At 43.7% G+C, this 27,606-nt stretch overlaps 2 protein-coding genes across 4 annotated transcripts in view; both read left to right on the top strand.

Moving 5' to 3' along the window:
• Positions 1-10,943, top strand: part of LOC139565484 (protein phosphatase 1 regulatory subunit 1B-like) — a 29,097-nt gene extending 18,154 nt beyond the window's left edge. The window contains exons 2-5 of the mRNA XM_071385873.1: positions 6,297-6,380; positions 6,496-6,571; positions 7,867-8,004; positions 9,000-10,943. Coding sequence (XP_071241974.1) covers positions 6,297-6,380; positions 6,496-6,571; positions 7,867-8,004; positions 9,000-9,136 — 435 coding nt within the window. The 3' untranslated portion in view covers positions 9,137-10,943. The remainder of the gene's footprint in view (positions 1-6,296; positions 6,381-6,495; positions 6,572-7,866; positions 8,005-8,999) is intronic.
• A 546-nt stretch (positions 10,944-11,489) lies between these two features.
• LOC139564748 (stAR-related lipid transfer protein 3) lies at positions 11,490-25,948 on the top strand. Of its 3 annotated transcripts, XM_071384518.1 has the most exons (15): positions 11,518-11,626; positions 12,480-12,582; positions 15,522-15,764; positions 19,457-19,534; positions 19,731-19,808; positions 19,936-19,989; positions 20,540-20,657; positions 20,921-21,022; positions 21,189-21,337; positions 21,864-21,926; positions 23,030-23,125; positions 23,295-23,374; positions 23,556-23,660; positions 23,837-23,930; positions 24,039-25,948. In XM_071384518.1, the coding sequence occupies exons 2-15, from the start codon at positions 12,520-12,522 to the stop codon at positions 24,141-24,143; spliced, it is 1,428 nt and encodes a 475-aa protein (XP_071240619.1). In that variant the 5' UTR covers positions 11,518-11,626; positions 12,480-12,519; the 3' UTR covers positions 24,144-25,948. The 3 variants fall into 3 exon arrangements, with proteins under 3 accessions (XP_071240621.1, XP_071240619.1, XP_071240620.1); XM_071384520.1 differs by lacking the exon at positions 12,480-12,582 and having other exon boundaries at positions 11,490-11,626; XM_071384519.1 differs by lacking the exon at positions 19,936-19,989.
• Positions 25,949-27,606: the final 1,658 nt, after the last annotated feature.

Here is a 27,606-nt window from a genome sequence, read left to right as displayed (position 1 = left end):
CGTAAACTGTTGTTTTGAAGGTAAAATTTCAACCACGGGATTATGTGATGATGGTAACCAATATTCAACACAGACAAAGCTTGTATAAAATATGTTTAATTTTCACATTTGAAACAACGTCATTTTCGACGTAATAGCCACTCTAAGAAAAAGAAACGTAGTCTGGGCAGCACCTCCTACTGGAGAGCACCTTAGAGGCTGCTGCCCTATATACTGTAGACTTGAAATCACTGGCCACTTTAACCAAGGAACACTAGTCACTTTAATCATGTTTACATATTTTGCACTACTCATCTCATATGTATATACTGTATTCTATTCTACTGTATTTTAGTCTATGCCGCTCCGACATTGCTCGTCCAAATATTTAGATATTCTTAATTCCATTTTACTTTAGATTGGTGAGTATTGTTGTGAAATGGTTAGATATTACTTGTTAGATATTACTGCACTGTTGGAGCTGGAAACACAAGCCTTTCACTACGCCCACAATAACATCTGCCAAACTCTTGTATGTGACCAATACCATGTGACTTGATTTGATCTACATCTACCTCATAGGTCTCCCATCCAGAGTTTGAACCCAGCTCAACAAAGCTTAGCTTCAATAATTGACACTGACTAATACCAATGTGCTATGGTGAGAACTATTATTGAGAAATGTCCACATAGAATAACTTAGTAGCAACAGTGAATCTAAGGGTAGTTTAAACAGAGCAAATTAATGATCAATCATATGTCGTCAATATTATACTATTTAGGCCTATATAGCATTTGGGAAGTAATTAACAGCTATAGTTTCAATTCAGCCCAGGATTCAACTAAAAATAGACAATACATATACAGTTGAAGTCGGAAGTTTACACATACTTAGGTTGGAGTCATTAAAACTTGTTTTTTAACCACTCCACGAATTTCTTGTTAACAAACTATAGTTTTGGTAAGTCGGTTAGGACATCTACTTTGTGCATGACACAAGTCATTTTTCCAACTATTGTTTACAGACAGATTATTTCACTTATAATTCACTGTATCACAATTCCAGTGGGTCAGAAGTTTACATACACTGAGTTGACTGTGCCTTTAAACAGCTTGGAAAATTCCAGAAAATTATGTCATGACTTTAGAAGCTTCGGATAGGCTAATATGACATAATTTGAGTCAATTGGAGGTGTACCTGTGGATGTATTTCAAGGCCTACCTTCAAACTCAGTGCCTCTTTGCTTGACATCATGGGACAATCTAAAGAAATCAGCCAAGACCTCAGAAAGAATTCTGGTTCATCCTTGGGAGCCATTTCCAAACGCCTGAAGGTACCACGTTCATCTGTACAAATGACTCCGGACTGTAGGTCGTCGCTGGGGACTCCGGATTGTAGACCGTCGCCGGGGACTCCGGACCGTAGATCGTCGCCGGGGACTCCGGACCGTAGATCGTCGCCAGAGGCTCTGGACTGAGAACCCCCGCTGGAGGCTCTGGACCGCCGCTGGAGGTTCCAGACCGTGGACCATCTCAGGAGGTTCCGGACCGTGGACCGTCTCAGGAGGTTGTGGACCGTCTCAGGAGGTTCCGGACCCTGGACCGTCGTAGGAGGTCCCTGACTGTGGACCGTCTCAGGAGGTTCCAGACTGGGAACTGTCGCCGGAAGCTCTGGACTGGGAACTGTCGCCAGAGGTTCCGGACTGTGAAACGTCGCCGGAAGCTCTGGACTGGGAACTGTCGCCGGAAGCTTGGTGCGTGGGGCCGGCACTGGTGGTACCGGGCTGGTGACACAGACCTCAGGACGAGCGCGAGGAGCAGGTACAGGACGTACTGGACTGAGGAGGCGCACTGGAGGCCTGATGCGTGGGGCCGGTACAGGTGGCACCGGGCTGGTGACACGCACCTCAGGGCGAGTGCGGGGAGGAGGCAAGGGACATACTGGACTGTGGAGGTGCACTGGAGGCCTGGTGCGTGGGGCCGGTACAGGTGGCACCGGGCTGGTGACTAGCACCTCAGGGCGAGTGCAGGGAGGAGGCACAGGACGTACTGGACTGTGGAGGCGCACTGGAGGCCTGATGCGTGGGACCGGTATAGGTGGCACCGGGCTGGTGACACGCACCTCAGGGCGAGTGCGGGGAGGAGGCACAGGACGTACTGGACTGTGGAGGCGCACTGGAGGTCTGAAGCGTAGAGCTGGTACAACGCGTCCTGGACAAATGACCACCTTCGCACGGCAAGTGCGGGAAGCTGGCACAGGACGCACTGGGCTGTGAAGGCGCACTGGGGATACAGCGCGTAGAGCCGGCGCAGGATATCCTGGACCGAGGAGGCGCACTGGGGACCAGGCGCGCTGAGCCGGCACAACCCGTCCTGGACAGATACCCCCCCCCCCAAAGAAATGTTTGGGCTGTCTCTCGGGCTTCCGTCGTGGCCGTGAACCCCGGTGTTGTCGTTGTTGTTCCCTCGCTGCCTCCACCTGCTTCCATGGCAGGCTTCTGTCTCCTGCCATAATCTCGTCCCACGTCCAGGATGTCCTCCACTCCTGGCTTTCCTCCTGGGCACGCTGCTTGGTCCGTTGTTGGTGGGATCTTCTGTCACGATCGTCATGATAACTGGACCAAAGCGCAGCGTGGTCTGGGTTCCACATATTTTATTACTATGTGAAACTCAAAGCAAAACAAAACAATAAAGGAACAAACGAAACATGAAGAAAATGCAGTGCTCACAGGCACTACACAAAAACAAGATCCCACAAAGCACAAAGGGGAAATGGCTGCCTAAATATGATTCCCAATCAGACACAACGAAAAACAGCTGCCTCTGATTGGGAAAAATAACAGGCCAACATAGAAATATAATTACCTAGATGACCCACCCTAGTCACACCCCGACCTAACCAACATAGAGAATAAAAAGCTCTCCATGGTCAGGGCGTGACAGCATTATGTTGTGGGGGTGCTTTGCTGCAGGAGGGACTGGTGCACTTCACAAAATTGATGGCGTCATGAGGGAGGAAAATTATATGGAAATATTAAAGCAACATCTCAAGACATCATTCAGGAAGTTAAAGCTTGGTCGCAAATGGGTCTTCCAAATGGACAATGACCCAAGCATACTTCCAAAGCTGTGGCACAATGGCTTAATGACAACAAAGTCAAGGTATTAGAGTGGCCATCACAAAGCCCTGACCTCAATCCTATAGCAAATTTGAGGGCAGAACTGAAAAAGCGTGTGCAAGCAAGGAGGCCTACAAACCTGACTCAGTTACACCAGCTCTGTCAAGAGGAATGGGGCAAAATTCACCCAACTTATTGTGGGAAGCTTGTGGAAGGCTACCCGAAACGTTGACCCAAGTTCAACAATTTAAAGGCAATGCTACCAAATACTAATTGAGTGTGTGTAAACTTCTGACCCACTGGGAGTGTGATGAAAGAAATAAAAGCTGAAATAAATCATTCTCTCTACTTTTATTCTGACATTTCACATTCTTAAATAAAGTGGTGATCCTAACTGACCTAAGACAGGGAATTTTTTAAATGTCAGGAATTGTGGAAAAACTGAGTTGAAATGTATTTGGCTCAGGTGTATGTAAACTTCCGACTTCAACTCTAGGCCTAGGGTTTCAAGCTTTGGTTGATTTCAAATGGAATCTACAAGCTAATAATAAATATGTGGGATTCACTTCTCCATTCAACCAAAAATAAAAGTTAAAGAATAGAGATTCAACCGTATGTAGATTTTTGGTTGAAATGAACACAGAAATACAACAAATCAATTGTTAATTAATTTGTAGACAAGTTGGAATTAAAGCCAAGCTCAGTGGCACCGATGGGGCTATCCATGCAGAAGATGCATCTCCTTAGAAAGTTGATATTGGGTTGGTTTGTCAACAAAACACAATTCAACATTACTTTTGTAAGACAGCAAATAGCCTAATGTGAAGGCTATTTTCCAAACTAATGTAGCAATATCCATTTAACCTTAAAATGAATAACACATCCATGGCCACATTTTGAGGTTACTGTAACAATAAATGTCTTCTTATGTAATCATAAAAAGCGTGCATGTTCAGGTTTGCAGGTCTGTGGAAATCTTCACAATTGCTATAATAATCCGCATAGAATCTAAAACAGCATTGATCCCTTGCACCATGTACTTTAATGTAATCTCAACTAACTGCAATCTAGGTCATTTGAACATGCTGCTTGATCAAACACAGTGATAACACATTAAGTTAAGTATAAATAAAGTATTAAGTACTTTAAGTATAAATACACAAAACATCTGACATTGTATTCCCATTTGAACTTGTATGTGCTTTTAAAAGGTTGGAAGCGCAGTGATAACACATTTAAGTGACAACTAAACCAAATATCAGGCATTGATCTTTTCATTGGAATTTGGTTGTAATTTTAGATCAGGGGTTCTCAAACCTTTTGGGGCCGGGAACCCCTTTTGTGTTAGCAAATTCATCAGAGACCCGTTCATAATCAGAACACAACTCGAGTGCTTTAACAATAGCCTACAAGGAGTTTTACTATGACGTTTGCAGTACATGACTGGAGGAAGCCTCGGGCCCGGGGAAAGAACATTTACAGGCCTCCTGGCATCAGAGAGAACATTTAGCAGTTTTCAATCAAATTTCCTGTAATTCTACACATTTTGTCATGGGACAGAAATCTTTTTTGACTGTTGCAGCTTTGAGGGTGATAACCTGCCATTCAACACTGAGAGAAAACTTTGCCGTTTTAAAGCTTAAATTACAGTGCATTTATGTAAAATAAAAAAAACTTGGGGGTGGGGGGGGGGGTAGTATTGAATAGAAAAATGTATAATTGGTGGAGTACTGTAGATACCAATATCCCTGTGAGCCTCCCAGGCTCGTGTTGCCCAGGATTAAGAACATACATTGTAAGCATTTCACAGTTAGTCTACACCTGTTGTTTACGATGCATGTGGAATTGGATTTGATTGATTTGATTGTAAATGAGTAATTTTACAGTGTATTTTTTTTTTATACACACTTTTAACTTATTCCACAGATACTTGGCCAAAAGTATTTTAATCTGTTGTTAGTAATATTACCCCAAAAAAATGTATATTAAAAAAAGGATATATATTTAAAAAAAGGAGATCTGGCGGTGTACCCCAATTTGACAACCTCTGTTTTAGATGGTTAAAAATAATATTGTTAACACATTGGGAACTCCACAAACCTTTGGCTGTCTTTTTGAGTGGGGGAAAATAGGTTGGACTCTCATTGATCAACTTACTAAATATTACCCAATTGTGTGCCCAGTGAGGAGACTTGTCATGACCTTCTCTGTTTGACTTTCCAGGCTTCCATCCAAATTGTACTGCGCTATTCATCTGACCTGAATGCATGTATCCAAAACAACTTACCACAGCTAGTTTGCAAACTGTTTTCTGCTTGATCTATTTTAGACTGTTGGAGACTGTGTGCTTGCGAGTGTTGTTGCCAAACCTTCACAGTGGGGTCTACCTGGAATTAAAACTACAGAACAGAAGGCCCCATAAACCGTTCTCCTTGACCCTCTCTCTGCATTCCTTCCATTGTCAAATTAATTAACCTTGTACAGTAGCTTAAGAATGCCAGTGCTGACCGAATGAGAGAGCCGTCTGTCGCATACTGTGAGCACCCAGTTAGAGTGGGTAGCAGGTTACCCATTGGAACAGAGCGCGTGTACTACAGGATATATAGTAAACAGGAAACTCAAGGGGAGTGAGCTCCAGTCTGCCTGCCACTGGTCTAGAGAGGCTGGAGAGAGGAGGGGAGAGAGGAGGAGAGAGGAGGGCAGTAACACTAACCTGATGTTGGGGTTAGATTCCGCCAATCTCCCCCCCTTATGAAAAATACTAATAACATTGCACACATGAGGCCACTAGAGGGCGCTTTGGTCATTCAACTGCAGGAAAGGGATCTATGTGACATAATTGGATGTCCTCTGTTCTGATGACCAATTGTTGACCCCTAACCTCTGACCCCTGACCTGTCCCGACAGTACTCAAACTTGACTCTTTGCCTGGAGTCAAATTAGGAGAACTGGACGCATTACAAGCCCCGATGAGATGGCTGGCACCCAAAATACCGAATTTCTATTTGCATGTTAGAAACGTTCTACACAGAGACTTGATTTATGAGTTTTTAACACTTCATCAAGAGCTTAGCAAGTCACTCAGGGTATTGGTGACAACATTGGCTGGGACTTTGTTGTTGTTTACTCTTCAGCACAGCCTCACACAGAAATAAAGGATGTTGGATGATTCTCTACTTCTCTCTCGTGCGTGTCTAGATCCGGCGCCGGCGGCCTACACCTGCAACACTGTTCAGAGTGGCAGACCAGTGTTCTCCTGAGGATGATCAGTCCAGCCATCAGGTAACAGAGCGCCCCTAGTACCTCAGAGGATAACTGCATGTCACCCTACAGTCATATGAACGGTTGCGTAATTTCAAAATTGCAGGCCACATTCAACTTGTTCTTCCTTCCACAGTGGATTGTAGGAGAGAATGGGGTACTCAAGCCCAAGCGAGTCAACCCAAATGTGTATCAGCCACCATCCCTGAAAGGTAAGAGTATACCTAAGAGTATGACTGAGTAAGTCGTGTATACATGTCCTCTGTATGGTGAATTATCCCTGTGTTGATACTGTGTTTACCTTGCTTTACTGTTCTGTTGCCTCCTGATTGTATTATTTGTGAAATGGGGGCAGTGGGGTAAGATGCACGTGACAAATTAATACAAGTCACGTCAATCAGCTGGAGTGTCTTTATAAGAGTAGGTTCTATACTGTATCTACGTGCAAGAGGGATTTCTTCTATAGAAATGTATACACATGTTTTGTTTCTATGCACATAACGAGAGAGAGAGAGAGAGAGAGAGAGGGAGAGAGTGAGAGAGAGAGAGAAAAAGGGAGAGTGATAGATTAGAGAGTGTGACAGCTGTGAGACACTGAGTGAGTCTGTGCAGCTCTGGATCATCCAGGATTACCAAAGGAGTGTATACAGCTGCAGACACACACACACACACACACACACACACACACACACACACACACACACACACACACACACACACACACACACACACACACACACACACACACACACACACACACACACACACACACACACACACACACACACACACACACACACACACACACACACACACACACACACAGTTCTAAATGTTGCTTTATACTTGTTGTTGCACGCAGAGCCATAAACATAGAGCATGTGCTAGTAAGACCAGAAAAAAATCTATTTGGAGGCTTGTCAGTAGATGTTAATTAAAGGGGGATTACTGTATGCATGTAGAGTGTTATTATAATAACCCACTCTGTGTTCCTGTATCAGTATACCATCCTTCATTAGTTCAGCCAGGCTCAGAGAGAGAGAGAGAGAGAGAGAGAGAGAGAGAGAGAGAGAGAGAGAGAGAGAGAGAGAGAGAGAGAGAGAGAGAGAGAGAGAGAGAGAGAGAGAGAGAGAGAGAGAGAGAGAGAGAGAGAGAGAGAGAACGGGGTGAGTCAGCATTGTTTAGAGAGCAAAATAACAGGGGACCAGACAGGAGAAATGAAAGGATAAAAACAAATGCAGGAAAGAGAAAAGGACACAAATGTATAATACCAGTCCATTACAAACTACAAAACATGAAAGTGCTGGCTATTCTGCCCCTCAATTTGTCTCTCTGTCTGTCTGTCTGGTTGGCTGGCTGCTTATCTGTCTGTCTGGCATGCATCTGAAAGCCCGTATGAAGCATGGTAACGTTGACAGTGTTGAAGCTATCCCTCTCTCCCTTTGTCCCTGTGTTTGTCCCTGTGTGTGTTCCTGTGTATCCTGTGTATGTGTATGTGTGCGTCCAGCCGTCCAGAAGATGGCTGAGGCACACATGCAAAACCTGGGTGTCTACCCCCCCTTGGAAGACCCCTTTGAGGGGGAGGAGTACGATGACTACCCCTGTCATGAGGAGAGGGAGGAAAGATTCCCCACCAAAGCTGCTGGTGAGATAGGGATTCCATACACTGTCAAGCAGTAACACACTATATACACTCACTCATGTAATCGCATTGATGCTTTGACCAATGGTGTAACCAGCTTACATGTTTAGCTGTGTGTATAGCCATTTTTATTCAGTGCCCACTTTTCAGTCAAATGGGCTGAATGTTTCACTATGCCGTGTTCAAAACAGCAGGGCCTCAGATAAACTCCTCTCTGCAGACAAGTAGCTGTGATATTATATTAGCACATATTAGCATCACTCCACCAAATCTATCAGAGAGCACCACAGACCTCCCTGTGCTTCCATCCTGCCCTGTGCCAGTCAGGGGCCAGAGATGCCTAGCCACGGCTAACAGGCTAACAGTCTGCTCTCTCTGTGGCATCAGTACGGATGCTGGGCTGCCAGCCCAGATGGCAGAGCTTCCTAATGAAATCCCTCCTGTAGCATCGTTAAACGCTGTTTCATTGGCTATTACTGTCATCATTTTTCTATAAATCTGTCGTTTGAACGCAACACGGCTGCAGAGTGACTGTAGTGTCACACATCGCGAGACAGGGACTCTTAAAGATACATTGAAGTAGACTGTGATTATCCTCACTAGAGCAATTGCCTAATTATGCCTGCATACACGTGCACATTTATGCAGTAGTCACTTTCATATGTACTGGTATGATTCAGACTTGATTCAGACCATGTTTCACACACATGTATTTCTACACACACACTCACAGGAGGCACATGCCTGACCAGGAAATGACAAGTAGAACCAGATTACCATAGACTAGTTTGGGAGTAGAGTTATTATGATGTCCCATGAATTGATTAACCTCTTTTCCCTAGTGTTGTTTGTTTACCTTCCCTGCATGTCTTTTATGCAACATCAAAATCCACAAATCTAAGTAGTCTTCAAGCTTACTTGTGTAAAAGGTTAGTGGTTTGATTTGAAGGAGACCAGTGTGTGCTGCTGTTCTTTGACGTCACCTCTTGTCTCCATAGACCCCCAAGCGACCAGCACCATAGACCAATCAGAGAAGCCGGATGAAGGGGAAGAGGAGGAAGAGAAAGAGGAGGAAAAGACAGAAGAAAAGACAGAGGAGAAAGCAAAGAAAGTGCGCAAAAGTGTAAAGTTTTAACACTACTTTGGAAAATAATTATGAAGGGAGAGAGATGGTGGCAGATGTGTGAATGATTGAGTGAATGAATGAGTGATTTTAATGTGTGAACGTGTGAGTGAGAAAGAGAGCTTCTAAGTTTGGATGGTAAGTATTAAAATTAAATGAATGAATGAATGAATGAATGTAGGTAGGTACTGTCGGCAAATCTGTGAGCAAAAAATCTGGAAAGAGAGAGGGAGAGAGAGAGGGGGAGAGAGGGGGAGAGAGGGAGAGAGAGGGAGGGGGGAGAAGGAGAGAGAGAGAGAGGGAGAGAGAATGTATAATAGATATGGTCCTTGTGAAGAGGTGAGGAGTGACTCCTTAGAACTAATGAGACTAGTGGATAGGGCAAGGTCACTGTGACCTTGAGGTCCCTCACTGCAACGCTAGTCTTCTCTTCCATGTCAGGGGAACCATTCATTCACAACTCACTTTCTTACTTTGCTCTTTAATGTTACAAAGCAATGGAATAATGGCTAGAAATAATTACACGACACTCAAAATAACTGTAAACGGACAAACGCTGATGAACAGCTTCAGTATAGAGCACATACACACTGCTCCATTACTGTGCAGACATGATAATACAGACTCCCATATGGGTTCCTTTCAAAATCACAAAGACCTGTATTGTGTGTACCAAATTTCACTCTGGCCTAGATTGGATATCTCTGCAGCATAATCATATTGAGATCTTGCTCTTGGAAGAAGTGAGCAGCTGCTGCCATCTTGTGGCAAGATAGGGGATGTAGAATAACCAGAGTGTGCGTATTGACATGGATTCACATACAATAAACTGTGCACTGCATAGGCCTTCAGATAATATGCATCTATATAATTGAAATGATCTAGATTTGTAATGTATTTGAAACATTTATTTGTGATGCATTTGAAGTTATTTTTGGTGTCCATCAAAGCTATTTGTGTCAATGATGTACTCTGGGTGTATGTGAGGATGCCATGCTTTTGTAAAAGTAGTCCAATGTAGTTTTTTTGTGAGAAAGAAAATGTATTAGTTTTGTATCCAGAATCAGATTCGTATTGTTTGTTTGTTTAAATAATTTCCTGTCTAAAGATGCATTAATCAACTTAGCTGTATACGGTCTCTTTCTGTTGAACAATTGTCACAACGTTTAGTAACCTTTTAGTCACGACTTGGATAACTGTGTTTTTCATATTCTCATGAAAAACAACGCAGACAATACAATACATAGTGACTCTCTTTCTCTCTCTCTTCCTGCTGAAATGGAATGACACATTTGAATATTAAAATATTCACCCTCAGAATGTCATTATCATCATATTCTCATTGATAATGTCAATCTAATAAACAGTTTTCTTTATTTCCATCACATCTGTTCTCCAACTGCAGGTTTGCTTGAGTCAGCGGAATACATTTTGGTAGTGTCACAGCTGAATGTCTCAATCTGTACCAACTGCTAATATATTGTCATTGTTTTGATTCTCTTTTTGTTGGACAATTGAACTTTTGTATGCTCTTTTCTCTTGCCTGGGTGTATGGGCTGGGCAGCCCTTTAAAGTTTTGAGACATATGGCACCTACTCCCTCCATTCTCTCATTGTCTGGCTGGAGTGAGCATCCTCTCCTTCTCCAAGTCTCTCTATCCTCCACGGTCAATAGGCGAGTGCCATGGCAAGAATGAACTTGAATCGATAATATTCTTCTTTATTTCATTCTTTTTTCTGTACTTGTTAAAGATGTAGACATTTCAATGTGAGCCACAATAACAATATCTAAATAAACACATTTTCCTGATTTGAAATGACTTGTGTGTGTGTGTGCGTTCATGCCTGCATTCCTTGTGTGTATGTGTGTCTGTGATGAACATACAAAGTAATCCTCACAGTAATACACAAGGACACAGCTTGGATGAAGGAATTCGATTTGTTCTGGTGTGTGAAACTAATCCTAAAACTTTGAAAATATGCTTTTTAAAATAACATATATGACCTTAATTATAGGTACTACTGCACCGCATAAAATGACTGAAACAAGTGGTCCGTATTTCACAGCCTATGACGGAATGAATGAACACTACCAACATTCCAGAAGGAATTCTGATACTTGGAATGCTGTCTGGTTGCTTCTCAGGTGGTATGTTCTTCAAGTGGAGTATGTCAGAAAACACTCGCATGGAAAACAAAACTGGCAAAGTCAGCTGGCAAATTAAAAACAGGCTTCCTAGAAAGTATGCTAATTCATTTCTTTGGACTGATAAATGATTGCATCAACAGACAAATATAATGGTAGGTCCTTTAATATTGCATTTGTAGTTTAAGTAGCCTAATGCTACTGTTGTCAGATTAAAAACAAATAGCTAACATCGTACAACCATAAACATTAAAACCAGATTACCCCAAATCTAAACCGGAAGTGAGATAGTGACCCATTTCATGTAAAAGGTATTCCCGGAAGATACGTTTCGTCGATGATGATGTACTAAATTAGGTGAGTTAAAGGCTCAGGACTACAGTTTTCCTTATAACATTCAAACCAATTTCGTGTGGTCATTGTTCAGATGTGACATTTGTGTCCTATTTATTTATGTTTAATTGTAATATATTCATGAGAATGGGGTGTATACTGTGGCTATGTTGTTAGCTAGCTAATGGTAATGCTAAAGCCAGCGCTAGCACTGTTGTTTTCTCCACTTGTAATGCAAGCCTAAATCAATTAAATATTACCCCCAGTATTATATACTAATTGTACATGTGTGTACGTAAACGGAACCTGCATGTATTGCTAAGCCAGTTGTAGCTTGCCAGTTTCAGTTTAGCTGTCAGCTAGCTAGCTGGTTAGCTAGCTATCTACTGTAGTTAGTTAGCTATATAAGTTACCTAGTTATTGTACAGTTTTAGTACGATTTCTAATGCAGTGATTTGTGTCGACTGGTTGGTCAAATTGGTCACTTATGTAATGTGGCTGGCGGTACACAGGCCAGATCTCAGGGTTAAGTTGTTTGTCTGTAGGAGGGTAATTTAGCCTAATGTGTTCAGTCTTCAACCCCAATGCTAATTGATGCATTCTAAGCTAATCAATACTGTAAATAGGCCTTCTCAGAATCAGATAAATCAACAGCATTTATTGTTATCTCTAACAGTCCAATGTTCAAAGTATCTTCTGTTTACTTTATTAGAGGGTGGGGCCGGCCGGCCGGCCATCACAGTGAAGATCAAGTCTTGTTGATTGACAACATCTATTTTTACCTTTTCCGTGCATGTATGCCTTTTTACTGAAAACACTGTTATGTTAAGTTTTCCTTGTGAGGTATTTACATTTTAATTCAATCACTTTTTGACAGGACCCCTTTTAATTTGAACGAAATCTACACATATTTGCCCATGGTAGAAGTGGTCAGAAAGTGCCTTTTTGGACCGGAATGCCAAAACATCCAAGAGATAAAGGTGCTCAAATTTGATCCATTTTTTGCATACCATCCATATCTTCCTCACTGGAAAAGATAAACGGTTGAGATTGATATCATTTAAAAGCTTACAAACAGGGTATTGGGAAATTCAGAAGATCATCAGGCAATCATTTTGTATGATCTATTGTCTAGAATAGAACATCATTATTGATGATGATGATCAAATCAAATGTTATTAGTCGCCTATACACATAATTGTGTATAGGGGATGAAATACCTCATCCCCATATTGTTATTTATCTTCTTGCTCTTTTGCACCCCAGTATCTCTACTTGCACATCATCATCTGCACATCTATCACTCCAGTGTTAATGCTAAATTGTAATTATTCCGCCTCTATGGCCTATTTATTGCCTTACCTCCCTAATCTTCTACATTTGCACACACTGTACATAGATTTTTCTATTGTGTTATTGACTGTACGTTTGTTTATGTGTAACTCTGTGTTTATGTTTTTGTCACACTGCTTTGCTTTATCTTGGCCAGGTCGCAGTTGTAAATGAGAACTTGTTCTCAACTGGCCTACCTGGTTAAATAAAGGTGAAATAAAAAATACAAATAATTAGCAGATGTTATTGCGGGTGTAGCGAAATGCTTGTGTTCCTAGCTCCAACAGTGCTGTAATATCTAACAATACACACAACAAGCAAATCTAAAAGTAAAAGAATGGAATTAAGAAATATAGATAAAAATTAGAACAAGCCATGTCTGAGTCCGGAGTATAAATATTGTGCGTGTGTGTGATGTATAGACAGTATATGGATAGAACATGTAATATATCTGAAGAATACATAGGATACAATGTATATAGATAGGCTTCCAGTTGAAGCTCGCATCCGCTACAAGACCATGGTGCTTGCCTACGGAGCTGTGAGGGGAACGGCACCTCCGTACCTTCAGGCTCTGATCAGGCCCTACACCCAAACAAGGGCACTGCGTTCATCCACCTCTGGCCTGCTCGCCTCCCTACCTCTGAGGAAGTACAGTTCCCGCTCAGCCCAGTCAAAACTGTTCGCTGCTCTGGCACCCCAATGGTGGAACAAACTCCCTCACGACGCCAGGTCAGCGGAGTCAATCACCACCTTCCGGAGACACCTGAAACCCCACCTCTTTAAGGAATACCTAGGATAGGATAAAGTAATCCTTCTAACCCCCCCCCCCCTTAAAAGAGTTAGATGCACTATTGTAAAGTGGTTGTTCCACTGGATATCATAAGGTGAATGCACCAATTTGTAAGTCGCTCTGGATAAGAGCGTCTGCTAAATGACTTAAATGTAAATGTAAATACAATAGTATATGTACAGCAATAGTTGAATAAGATGGCCTTGACTAGAATACAGTATTCTGCATTCGGAAAGTATTCAGACCCCTTAACTATTTCCACATTTTGTTACGTTACAGCCTTGCTCTAAAATTGATTAAATACATTTTTTCCCTCATCAATCTACACACAATACCCCATAATGACAAAGCGAAAAGATTTGTAGAAATTTTTGTAAATGTATTAAAATAGAAATACCTTATTTACATAAGTATTCAGACCCTTTGCTATGAGACTCGAAATTGAGCTCATGTGCATCCTGTTTCCATTGATCATCCTTGAGATGTTTCTACAACTTGATTGAAGTCCACTGGACACCCTTTAAAATTAGTGTGTTCAGCTATTTCAGCCATACCCGTTGCTGACAGGTGTATAAAATTGAGCACAAAGCCACACAATCTCAATAGACAAACATTGACAATAGAATGGCCTTATTGAAGAGCTCGGTGACTTTCAACATGACACCGTCATAGGATGCCACCTTTCCAACAAGTCAGTTTGTAAAATTTCTGCCCTGCTAGAGCTGCCCCAGTCAACTATAAGTGCTGTTATTGTGAAGTGTAAACGTCTAGGAGCAACAACGGCTCAGCCGCAAAGTGGTAGGCCACACAAGCTTACAGAACGGGACCGCCGAGTGCTGAAGCGTGTAAAATTGTCTTTCCTTGGTTGCAACACACAAGCCTAAGATCACCATGCACAAGTGGAGTGGTTTAATGCTCGCCATTGGACTCTGGAGAAGTGAAAACGCGTTCTCTTGAGTGATGAACCACGCTTCACCATCTGGCAGTCTGACGGACGAATCTGGGTTTGGCGGATGCCTGGAGAACACTACCTGCCCCAATGCATAGTGCCAACTGTAAAGTTTGATGGAGGAGGAATAATGGTCTGAGGCTGTTTTTCATAGTTCGGGCTAGGGCCCTTAGTTCCAGTGAAGGGAAATCTTAACGCTACTGCATACAATGATATTGTAGACGATTCTGTGCTTGCAACAGTCTGGGGAAGGCCCTTTCCTGTTATGCCCCCGCACACAAAGCGAGGTCCATACAGAAATGGTTTGTGGCGATCGGTGTGGAAGAACTTGACTGGCCTGCACAGAGCCCTGACCTCAACCCTATCGAACACCTTTGTGATGAATTGGAATGCCGACTGCGAGCCAGGTCAAGTGATTAGGCCTCTCTAATGCTCCTGTGGCTGAATGGTGAAAGTCCCATCAGCAATGATTCAACATCTGGTGGAAAGCCTTCCCAGATATTCTGTTGTAGCAGCAAAGGGGGGGACCACCTCTATATTAATGCCCATCATTTTGGAATGAGATGTTCGACGAGCAGTTGTCCACATACTCTTGACCATGTAGTGTATGAGAATATGAAAAAAATTGTCATTTGTGTTTTTAGAATTTACGTTAAAGGTTTAAAAATAAAATTTTATTTAACTTTTTTTTCCAAGAAATAGTCAAATAGTTCAACACTGTTTGTAAGCTTTTAAATTATAGCAAACTCCACCGCTTCTGGCAGACCAGCCCAACATGAGTTCCCCCTTATCCTTGCACTTTCACTGGCCACACCTCACCATTACTCCCCCTCTCTCTGTCCCAGGTGGATCGGCCCCTCTCAGTAGGAATGCCGGGCGGAGTGGACTATGGGGAGTTTGGGGGGAGCCTTCCTGCCATCGCCTCTCTGAATGCGTCCTACTCCACCACTGTATCCCTCCCCTCCTCCCACTACCTGGTGGTGCCCCCTGGGGAGAAGAAGGTCATCTCGGACGTCCGTCGCACCTTTTGCCTCTTTGTCACCTTTGACCTCCTCTTCATCTCCCTGCTGTGGATCATCGAGCTCAATGTGAGTTCAATCATTGTCAATCTATTTCTACTCTCTCATTTTATTTATTTTATTAAACCTTTATTTATCTAGGCAAATCAGTTAAGAACAAATTCTTATTTACAATGACGGCCTACCCCAGCCAAACCCTAAACTGGACGACGCTGGGCCAATTGTGCGCCGCCCTATGGGACTCCCAATCATGGCCGGTTGTATTATAGCCTGGAATGGAACCAGGGTCTGTAGTGACGCCTCTAGCACTGAGATGCCGTGTCTTAGACCGCTGTGATACAGCCTGGAATGGAACCAGGGTCTGTAGTGAGTCCTCTAGCACTGAGATGCAGTGTCTTAGACCGCTGTGATACAGCCTGGAATGGAACCAGGGTCTGTAGTGACGCCTCTAGCACTGAGATGCAGTGTCTTAGACCGCTGTGATACAGCCTGGAATGGAACCAGGGTCTGTAGTGAGTCCTCTAGCACTGAGATGCAGTGTCTTAGACCGCTGTGATACAGCCTGGAATGGAACCAGGGTCTGTAGTGACGCCTCTAGCACTGAGATGCAGTGTCTTAGACCGCTGTGATACAGCCTGGAATGGAACCAGGGTCTGTAGTGAGTCCTCTAGCACTGAGATGCAGTGTCTTAGACCGCTGTGATACAGCCTGGAATGGAACCAGGGTCTGTAGTGACGCCTCTAGCACTGAGATGCAGTGTCTTAGACCGCTGTGATACAGCCTGGAATGGAACCAGGGTCTGTAGTGACGCCTCTAGCACTGAGATGCAGTGTCTTAGACCGCTGTGATACAGCCTGGAATGAAACCAGGGTCTGTAGTGAGTCCTCTAGCACTGAGATGCAGTGTCTTAGACCGCTGTGATACAGCCTGGAATGGAACCAGGGTCTGTAGTGACGCCTCTAGGACTGAGATGCAGTGTCTTAGACCGATGTGATACAGCCTGGAATGGAACCAGGGTCTGTAGTGACGCCTCTAGCACTGAGATGCAGTGTCTTAGACCGCTGTGATACAGCCTGGAATGAAACCAGGGTCTGTAGTGACGCCTCTAGCACTGAGATGCAGTGTCTTAGACCGCTGTGATACAGCCTGGAATGGAACCAGGGTCTGTAGTGACGCCTCTAGCACTGAGATGCAGTGTCTTAGACCGCTGTGATACAGCCTGGAATGGAACCAGGGTCTGTAGTGACGCCTCTAGCACTGAGATGCAGTGTCTTAGACCGCTGTGATACAGCCTGGAATGGAACCAGGGTCTGTAGTGAGTCCTCTAGCACTGAGATGCAGTGTCTTAGACCGCTGTGATACAGCCTGGAATGGAACCAGGGTCTGTAGTGAGTCCTCTAGCACTGAGATGCAGTGTCTTAGACCGCTGTGATACAGCCTGGAATGGAACCAGGGTCTGTAGTGACGCCTCTAGCACTGAGATGCAGTGTCTTAGACCGCTGTGATACAGCCTGGAATGGAACCAGGGTCTGTAGTGACGCCTCTAGCACTGAGATGCAGTGTCTTAGACCGCTGTGATACAGCCTGGAATGGAACCAGGGTCTGTAGTGACGCCTCTAGCACTGAGATGCAGTGTCTTAGACCGCTGTGATACAGCCTGGAATGAAACCAGGGTCTGTAGTGACGCCTCTAGCACTGAGATGCAGTGTCTTAGACCGCTGTGATACAGCCTGGAATGGAACCAGGGTGTCTGTAGTGACGCCTCTAGCACTGAGATGCAGTATCTTAGATCGCTCGGGGACCCATGTATTGTTGCTTTCTTTTATGTGTCTCACCTGTTGGTCTCTGCCCCTTGTTTTTGACAATTTTTCTCTGTGTCACTCTCCATACTTATTTTCACTGTTCTACATTATGCCAATTGTGTGTGTACCACAGGGTATACACTGAGTATACCACACATTAAGAACCCCTTCCTCTACAAGGTGTCAAGCGTTCTGCAGGGATGCTGGCCTTCCCTTTCCTGTGTTGACTGTCAAGTTGGCTGGATGTCCTTTGGGTGGTGGACCATTCTTGATACACACGGGCAACTGTTGATTGTGAAAATCCCAGCAGTGTTGTAGTTCTTGACACAAACCGGTACGCCTGGCACCTACTACCATACCCTGTTCAAAGTAGGGCTGGGCAGTATACCGTATTTTACTATATACCGGTATTTATGCACGGACGTTTGGGTTTTTACTTTACCTTCTATAAAGCAATTTGAATGTTTGGTTTGTTAAATGTGATACGCCGTGTGTAACGTCCATTTTTATAGTTTACTCTGCTACCTGAGTCACCTTTCTCTGCTCTCTCTCGCCATGCCGCTTTCAACACAGCCCTAGTTCCACCCCCTGTCAATCAAGGAACGCATTTGTTGTTGCTTGGCAACGAGACACTTTCGTTCAGTCTGCATGGTCAATACAGCACATGCAACAATGTTGAGGACAACGATGTTTCCACTTTGATCTTAATATAAATCCACAAGCGTTCTATAATTACAATATCAGTTTGTGTTTCTTACATCGGCAAACAGCTAGTTTGTATTTTCTGAGCAGGTTAAGCTAAATCGTGTTAGCCACTAATGCTAATAACTTGTTAGCTGGCTAACTAGCTAATAAAAGTACTGAGTCGGAGCAAACGTAGCCAGCTAATAGAGCCTGATACCAGTACTGGTGGAGGCTTAAATCAGCATGTTGTTTGTGCAACAGTATCTTCTAAATCAAAGAGGAGTAGGCGAAGCATGAATATGTTGGCTATATGAATAAAGATTTAATGTAGCCAAAGATTATAGGGTCCCCTAGGAAACACTGAATATCACTTTGGTTCTACACTGTCACAATAACTCGTACATGGCATTTTCATTCGTTGTCATGTCAAACAACACTGTATTCAAAGTGCCCACTATTATTTATATTCTAATTACAGAATTATAATAAACAGTCAATTTCCATGATTCCAAAAGTTCGCCCGTGTTTTGGTATAAATCGCTATTGCAACATTTGGTTAAAAATACGGCCTAGTATTTTTGCCCATATCGTGGCAGTGTGGAAACTCAAATGAGTGCAGGAAATTAGTTTAGGTTGAAGTTGAATTGAACAATATAAAACAATCCGAATGGATAAAGACTCATTTGAAATAATTTAGAATATATGTGTTGCCACCTTAGGGTCACGTACTACCATAAAGCAAATTTAGAACTTTAACTTTTCAAAAACATAAAATACTGTCAAAAATGTGAAAAATACCATATGATATGATATTTTGGCCACATCGCCCAGCCCCTGTTCAAAGGCACTTAAATATTTTGCCTTGTCAATTCACCCTCTGAATGGCATACATACACAATCCATGTCTCAATGCTTAAAAATCCTTCTTTAACCTGTCTCCTCCCGTTCATCTACACTGATCTGAAGTGACGTCAATAAGGGATCGTAGCATTCATCTGGTCAGTCGGTCATGGAAAGAGCAGTTGTTGTCGATGTTTTGTACACCCAGTGTATTGCTCTTATCACTTTACCACTTCCTTAAAAATGTGAACAAGATTGCTAGATTCCCAGCAGAGCTGTTAACAGTTTACTTTCGGTTATTTTCTCTGTGTGTGTCAGTTATGTTCTCTCATTATGACAGCGTTCACTAATGATGATGTATGTATGTTATAGGAAGAGATGGCCTCTGGCTGCATGTTTACTGAATGGTTCTACTCTTGCCTTGTCCCACTGCAGATTCAGAACTCCATTTGGCAGAGCCTTGAGCTGGAGGTTATCAAGTACAGCTTCCGGTCCTCCTTCTTTGACATCTTTGTGAGTGTAAACGATCAAGCTTTAATAATCGGTCAGAAAGTTGTACGTTTGACTGAACGTAACTGTCAAGGTTACTCGCATGCCGACGCTTGCCTTTATTGAAAGCTAAGTCAACATGGCCAGCTCTCATGACCACATACGGAACTAACTTGGTAGTTTTACTCTTATCTTGTTTGTCTTTTTTTCTCCACCACAGCTCCTTGCCTGGTTTCGTTTCCTGTGTCTCCAGTTGGGCTATGCTGCTCTGCGTCTGAGGCACTGGTGGGTCATTGCGGTAAGAGCGCTCCTTGAGACAGACCCGACAGACTGGTACCTAGATGGACTGATGGTCATATGTGGCGTGTGCTGACTGCTCTCACCCAATACCAGCTGTTGTTTTTAACAGTGTTTCATTCTCATAGATCACCACTCTAGTGACCAGCTCCTTCCTTGTAGCCAAAGTCATTCTCTCCAATGTGAGTGCCTCCCTCTCGCCTCTTACCAGAAACAGTTTTTGACTGAGCTCCACACTTGTCTGTGTTCCGAGCCACTTCACATTTTCACTTCTCTATTCAATAAGAACATGAGTATATTGTCAGTTTCTCTGCAGTTGACCTTTACTGTGTAGGCAGCATGGTGGGGATTATACATTCAAGTCTATTATGATCCGAGTTAAGCCTTTTTTCTGCCCTCTGTGTCTACGCGCCGTGTCGACAGCCGGAAGCCACACACCCCTACAATCTCTTCGCTATTTATTCAAAAGTGTTGCTTTTGTCAAGATACCTGCCCAGCGTCACGTCTCGGAAATGGCAGAAGTAGTAGTGTTTATTCAAATGCAGTATGGCTGTCTACACATGTGTATGTTAGAGTACCAAATGCCACCCGTTCCTCTCTAGTGCATTACTTTTGACCAGACCCTTATGGACCCTGGTCACATGTAGTGTGCTAAATAGGGAATAGGGTGCCATTTGGGATGTGGCCTATATATACCACTTGTCTCAGACTGACGTGTCATTCCTCACACAGCTGCTATCCCAGAATGCCTTTGGCTACGTGTTGCCCATCACATCCTTTGTGGTGGCGTGGCTGGAGACGTGGTTCCTGGACTTCAAGGTGCTCTCCATAGAGGCTGGTGATGAGAGAGGTGAGTCACAGAGAGATGGATACATTTGAATGGTCCGGGAGTTTCCATTGACCATGTTTGTTCTGTCATTTTGCCAGAGCACATTTTGCAAAATAAGGTCTGGGCCCTCAGGAAATCCCCTCAGAAGGGAGAAGTGGGTTGTATTGGACAGACAAGTAGGATGGAATGATGAGATGGATACATTTGCAATAATGGAATGGACAAAGAGGAGAGGAAGATGTGTGGTCTTTTACTTCTCCCTTTACGGTCTGTGTCTCCCTCAGCCTACCTAGCAGCAGTGAACGCAGCGTCGGAGCGAGCTCCCATGATCTACCCTCGCGCTGTGTCTGAAGGACAGTTCTACTCTCCACCTGAATCCCTCGCAGGTACCACACTACATCTCCCTTTCTCTCTCACTTGTAATTCTCAATGTCTTTCTCAATCTTCCTTGTCTGCCATATCTCTCTTTCTCTTTGTTTCACCTTTACGCTGTCTCTTACCTAACTGTAATCTCCATGCTACCTGTGTGTGTGTGTGTGGTATGATGACCAGGGTCTGAGGAGGACCTGGATGAGGAGGGGCTGGGTCGCAGGGCAGTCTCCCCCCAGGAGAAGGCGCTGGTGAGGCAGGGTAAAGAGGCCATGGCCGTGGTGGAACAGATCCTGGCCCAGGAGGAGAACTGGAAGTTTGAGAAGAACAATGTGAGGGGCTCAAGTTCAGGGGCGTCAAACTCATTCCAGGATTTTTTTTACATTTTTTTTAACCTTTATTTAACTAGGCAAGTCAGTTAAGAACAAATTCTTATTTACAATGACGGCCTACCGGGGAACACTGCCTTGTTCAGGGGTAGAACGACACATTTTTACCTTGTCAGCTCGGTTACTGGCCCAACGCTCTAACCACTAGGCTACCTACCGCCCTGAAGGGCCGAGTGTCTGCAGGTTTCTGTTAATTCCTTTCAATTTGTATCCAGTTAAGACCTAGACAACTGGGTGAGGGGAGTTCCTAACTAATCAGTGACCATCATTGGTCAATCAAGTACAAGGGAGGAGCAAAAAACCCGCAGACACTTGGCCCTCCATGGGATGAGTGACACCTGTGTGCCAATTGCTTTTAGTTAGCTACCTGTTGTTGTACACTGTTAGTTTGTGGGTTGGACACAAGATGGTTTAATAGTGACAGATTTACTGGATGTTGCTAATATGTCGTTGTTTCTCCTTTTGTCAGGACGTGGGAGATTCTGTGTACACACTGGAGATCCCCTTCCATGGAAAGACCTTCATTCTCAAGGTACAGGGTCATCACTGTTCGTTTTTGTGTATGGCCTTTGCTTTCATAACGTGTGGCTTGTCTGGTGTAAGTATTTAGTATATTGGGCTATATGCCTTCGGAAAGTATTCAGACCCCTTGACTTTTTCAACATTTTGTTACGTTACAGCCTTATTCTAAAATGGATTAAATACATATTTTGCCTCAGCAATTTACACACAATACAACATAATGACAAAGCGAAAACAGGTTGTTAGACATTTTTGCAAATTTATAAGAAATTTAAAAAACTGAAATATGAGACATGAAGTTGAGCTCCGGTGCATCCTGTTCCCATTGATCATCCTTCAGATGTTTCTACAACTTGATTGGAGTCCACCTGTGGTAAATTCAATTGATTGGACATGATTTGGAAGGGCACACACCTGTCTATATGACATCCCACAGATGACAGTGCATGTCAGCGCAAAACCCAAGCCACGAGGTCGAAGGAATTGACCGTAGAGCTCCAAGACAGAATTGTGTCGAGGGCCTCAGACTGGGGCGAAGGTTCACCTTCCAACACGACATCTACCCTAAGCACACAGCCAAGACAACACAGGAGTAGATTCAGGACAAGGCTCTGAATGTCCTTGATTGGCCCAGCCGGAGCTCGGACTGGAACCTGATCCAACATCTCTGGAGAGACATGAAAATTGCTGTGCAGCAACGCTCCCCATCCAACCTGACAGAGCTTGAGAGGATCTCCAGAGAAGAATGGGAGAAACTCCCCAAATACAGTTGTGCCAAGCTTGTAGCGTCATACCCAAGAAGACTCAAGGCTGTAATCGCTGCCAAAGGGGCTTCAACAAAGTACTGAGTAAAGGGTCTGAGTACCTAATGTAAATGCGATATTTCAGTAAAAAATAAATAAATTGCTTTGTCATTGTGGGGTATTGTGTCTACATTGATGAGGGGGAAAAATACTATTTATTCAATTTTAGAATAAGGCTGTAACAACGTGGGAAAGGTCAAGGGGTTTGAGTACTTTCTGAAGGCACTGTATAATGTATATTCAATGTCTTCCTAGACTGTTTGATATGCTTTTTATTTATAGCTATGTGTTTGTGTGCTGTATGTCCCAGGCCTTCATGCAGTGTCCTGCAGAGCTGGTGTACCAGGAGGTGATCTTACAGCCAGAGAAGATGGCCCAGTGGAACAAAACCGTTTCTGGCTGCCAGGTAACCTGCACTATCCTCTCTCCTCTTTTTCTCATGACCAGTCATCAGACAAACAGGCTTAACCGAGTACAGTGAACGTACTGCGAAAACTGTTTTGTTATGATTCAGATAAGTTGTTGTGGCCCATACGATGCCAAAGGCTGACATTGCTCTCCATTTGTTCCTTTAGATCCTCCAGAGGGTGGATGACAACACCCTGGTGTCGTACGATATCGCTTCCGGAGCAGCAGGGGGGGTAGTGTCTGCCAGGTAACACAACACAACATGGACTACCTCGAATATGGAGTCATCCGGTTCCCTATGTAGTGCACTAATTTGGACCAGGGCCCGCATAGGACTCTGGTCAAAAGTAGTACATTATATAGGGTTCCAACCCTCGTTTTGTCCATGTTTTGAATGTAAAAGTACTTCATGTCCTTGTATCCTTCAGGGACTTTGTGAATGTGAGGCGGGTGGAACGCAAACGAGACTGCTACGTCTCCGCTGGCATGGCAACCGACCATGACGCCAAGCCGCCGCACAGTCGCTATGTCAGGTCTGGCCTCGCCTCTAGACAGCCTCGTTTCACTGGGAACAATACTGAAAGCAGATCGCGTCAACCAGACCATTCATGCTAGTTAATTAGCCGACATGTGATACTACCATCCCTCTCCTCTAACTCTTTCTTCTCCTCCCTACCATCCGTCCCTCTCTCTCTCTTTTCTTCCCTAGAGGTGAGAATGGTCCAGGAGGGTTTGTGGTCCTGAAGTCCAGCAGTAACCCCTCGGTTTGTACCTTTATCTGGGTGCTCAACACAGACCTCAAGGTAAGAACAGACTGTTGAGGATGGTTTGTGTGTGCTTGTTGCTTTGAGGTATTGTCAGTGGGCTGGAGAAGCAGTATACCTTTCATGTCTGATCTTGTTTTGTCTCAGGGTCGACTGCCCCGCTACCTTATCCATCAGAGTCTGGCTGCCACCATGTTTGAGTTTATGGCCCATCTACGCCAGCGTATCCGTGACCTACGGTCCACTCGCTAGATGCCCTCTCACTTACTTCCTGTAGGGAAGCTAGATGCTTGCAACCCACAGCGCCACCGCAGGTTTGGTGGTGTCACTGCAGATTTGTTGGGAACACCTACAGTTGGAAGTGCACCTGAGATCATGGTGGATATCAAACGTACTTAGACTAGAGGAAGGTCAACAGCATAGAGGATGGGAGACTGGTGTGTCTACTTTCACCTGTCTTTTAGACGTGAGGAGGTCTGGGGCTGTCAGAGGAGATGTTCCTCCTCTCCCAGGAACTCCATGTTGTTTTTAAACATAGTTACACTCGGTTTTTATGTACATTTTCTACTGTTTCTCTCACTGATGCCAGTGCTGGCTGCATCTCCCTCCAGCCAAGAAGTCTAACAGTATTGAAAGTGTAATGGAGGTCAGACTAGGACTACGCTTGATGAGACTTGATGAAGACTGCTAACTCTGAGCCTTATTCTACTGCACATTTATGTTCGCCATTGACTGGCTGTTATGCTTTTTTCTTGTTGTTTTTCCACTGTCTTCACTCTGGTAACCAGGGAAACCGCTACACATGGACCACATCATAAACAAAAATTGAACTGTTGGAACACAATGAACCCACAGCGTGTTCCTTTTGTCCTCGTTGACCCTCACTGCACTGTGATCCATTTGAAGCTGACTGTAGGAGTGCTGTAGTCCTCCAGCCACTAGGGGGCGACACCACCACGGCTCTACTAACAACGGGAGACCACCTACTTAATGGAGCTCAAGATGGGTGGTTGTGATGACTTATCGGTCGCTCACGGGTTCATAAAGAGTTTCAGATACTCTTCTGTGCCAAGCCTTTAGTGGCCTTTTTAGCTAGAGGGAATCCAACTGCCCTTAATGATGGTTGACCTAAATTGTAACTGTATTGGTAAATGTATCGCAGCCTTCTGAGATAAGCCTTTACTGCAGACATACTGTAGATGGAGAAGTGGCAGTAAATGAATTGTGATTCGTTATGTTCAACATTGTGGTGGATGCAATATTGAAATTGGCTATAATTGGAGTTCTGATTCTCTGTATGTAATTAAAGCATGCTGCTTTGCATATCACAACCTTCAGCCATCAGCCTGCTGTGTGCATGTCGATGCAGTGCTGAATGTCTGGTATGTCAGGTCATTGAACATTACACTTGTGAGAACTCATGTTCCCCTCTAATGCCTTGCAGTCCTGTAAAAATACAAGTCGGACTTGTTCTGTTTTGGACTCCACTCTATTTTAGGGCCCTAGTTAACCGGCTTAGCTACATTATTGTATCAGAAAAGAAACAAAACATGTTGGGGGGGGGGGAATGTATGAGCTGTCAAAGTGAAAATAAGGTCTTTGAATTCCGTGAAGAAGAGGGGAAAAAGTCTGAAGATAATTTGAACAGTTTGCCATCTGTGTGAGTGGGAGTTTCACACTTAAACCAGTTCTGTAAATCTCTTAACTAATAATTGGGCAGAGAAAGCTGTTGGTTGGTTTGGTGCCTTTGTCACAGTGACAGAAATGGGCGTATAGTGTCACTGTGACCACACTTGAGCTGTTAGGACTTATCTATTACTAGAATATCACTTGTTTGCTAAAGGTATGTGTTGCAAAGGTTGTTTTATTTTCAGTTGTGTATTTTTTTTAATTTCGATGATTGTTCTAATGTTTTGAAATCATACAAACTGCTGATCATTTACAAAAATGTGTCAATTTATGATCGTCTTCAAATATTTTACCAGGATACTGAACAACTATATTTTTTAGCAGCAGATTAACCCGCCTTGAATCTCTAATAAAATGTTAAATAGTTATTGATGAAACATCCTGACTCCCCTTTCCAGTGAACATACCCCTCAACCCTGTAACACAGACTGTCCAAGATGGCTGGTTGAGTAGGTTATCCTGTAGGCCAATACACTGAAAAGCCTGATTTACAAAATGTACACTTGTGATATTAGGAGTGACTCCTCTGATAAGAAAGATTTCACAGGGAACGTGACACAAACCACTGAGTAGATGCAGGCAACACACAGGGTTTTGTCCATTAGGTGCCGAACTGAACAAAACGGACTGGAACATGGAGGAACTACCTGGACTTGTCCACAGCAACCTTTGGGTTGCTCGACGTTCACGTTAAACGGCCGGGACAACCACACTACTTTCGTTTTTTTGCCTTAAGTAACCTTGTGTGTTATGTAACCATACTAAACGTAACACGTCATCCTAATATGAGTGTTCCCGGATTTACGTGTACTATGTTGCGCCTAGTCTATGAGACCAGGCTGTCCAATAAGAAACACTTATTGTTTTAAAAAGTTTCCTATTGCAAGCCCTAATGAACATGGTCACGCTCCATTTCTCAGTCTCCCTCTTTCTCACCCTGTCTACCATTTGAATGGCTCTCTGTGTGCTTGAGGCTGAGGTGTTTATTAGTGATAACACTGACTAAAGTTGCCATCTCATGGGAGCTCTCCATTAACATTTACACTTCAATCTACTATGTTGTACTTTTTTTGCCTTTTGGATGAGTGTTTTATATAAGATACAGCATTTGGGTAGAGATCATTTTGTGAACCAAGTGTACCTTTAGTCCAGAATATTTTTTTTTTAAAAAGAGGTCCATTCTGCGTGGATAGAATCTAGAGTCTTTATATAATAGGAGCACTGATTATCTTGTTCACTGATGAAACTGTTCTCTGATATATTTGCTGTTTTACCATTTCCACTACGTGAGGAGTACATCCAGGTTATTGGCCTAGGGGCGGTGACATCTAGCAACACATATTTTACTTTGAAGAAGTAAATTCCCTAAACAAAAGCTTGTTTTGTTTAAATGCAATATGTAGCCTTCTTTTGTCTGTAGAGTGTGTGGTTTTAAGTGGATGGAGATAAGAATGTGGGTAGCAAGGTGGGGTTACAGTAGCTAGAGCCTTGCTATTCCTGCTGGGGGGCAGAGGATCGTTCAGCTCACATGACTGTGCTGTGACTGAGTTGGGTCTTGTGTGGATCTGTGGTGATGAGTGAGAGGGGAGAGGCTACTCAGTGCTCTCTTTGTGGTGAGACATTCCCTGGGTCATCCTCTCTTCCAGCTTCTCTGATCCAGGAGGAAAGTCTTTGGATTTGGAGACCTTAGCTGGCTACCTCTTCTGGACCTCCGACATCGGGACCTGGAATGAGAAGAGGATTCCACACCAGTATATACAGCGTGGATATCGGGATGGAGATTGGAACCCAGTTGTTGGAAATGACCTGTTCACTCGACACTCTTTAGAATGGTTTCTGTCTGAACGGGATATTTTTCTTGAAACTCATTTTGTCAGTGTGGAGGCAGGGTATCAACAGAGTGAGAACCGTGGGTGTTCAACAGCTCTGTGAGTGCTTGACAAACTTTTTCTCTTTGCTCCTGTGGATATTGTTTTGGAATCAAACTCGGAGGGTGTGACCCAGGTTCCAGGTCCGAACCCTCATC

This window comes from Salvelinus alpinus, chromosome 36 (assembly GCF_045679555.1).
Source record: "Salvelinus alpinus chromosome 36, SLU_Salpinus.1, whole genome shotgun sequence".
NCBI lineage: Eukaryota > Metazoa > Chordata > Actinopteri > Salmoniformes > Salmonidae > Salvelinus > Salvelinus alpinus.
This window is presented reverse-complemented; position numbering and strand designations above follow the sequence as displayed.

Coding starts and splice junctions, on each gene's coding strand:
- LOC139564748 (XM_071384518.1), top strand. CDS start 12,520: ATGGTAGAAGTGGTCAGAAAGTGCCTTTTTGGACCGGAATGCCAAAAC. Junction 12,583..15,521: donor AAAACATCCAAGAGATAAAG/GTGCTCAAATTT, acceptor TCTCTGTCCCAG/GTGGATCGGCCCCTCTCAGT. Junction 23,126..23,294: donor AAACCGTTTCTGGCTGCCAG/GTAACCTGCACT, acceptor TTGTTCCTTTAG/ATCCTCCAGAGGGTGGATGA.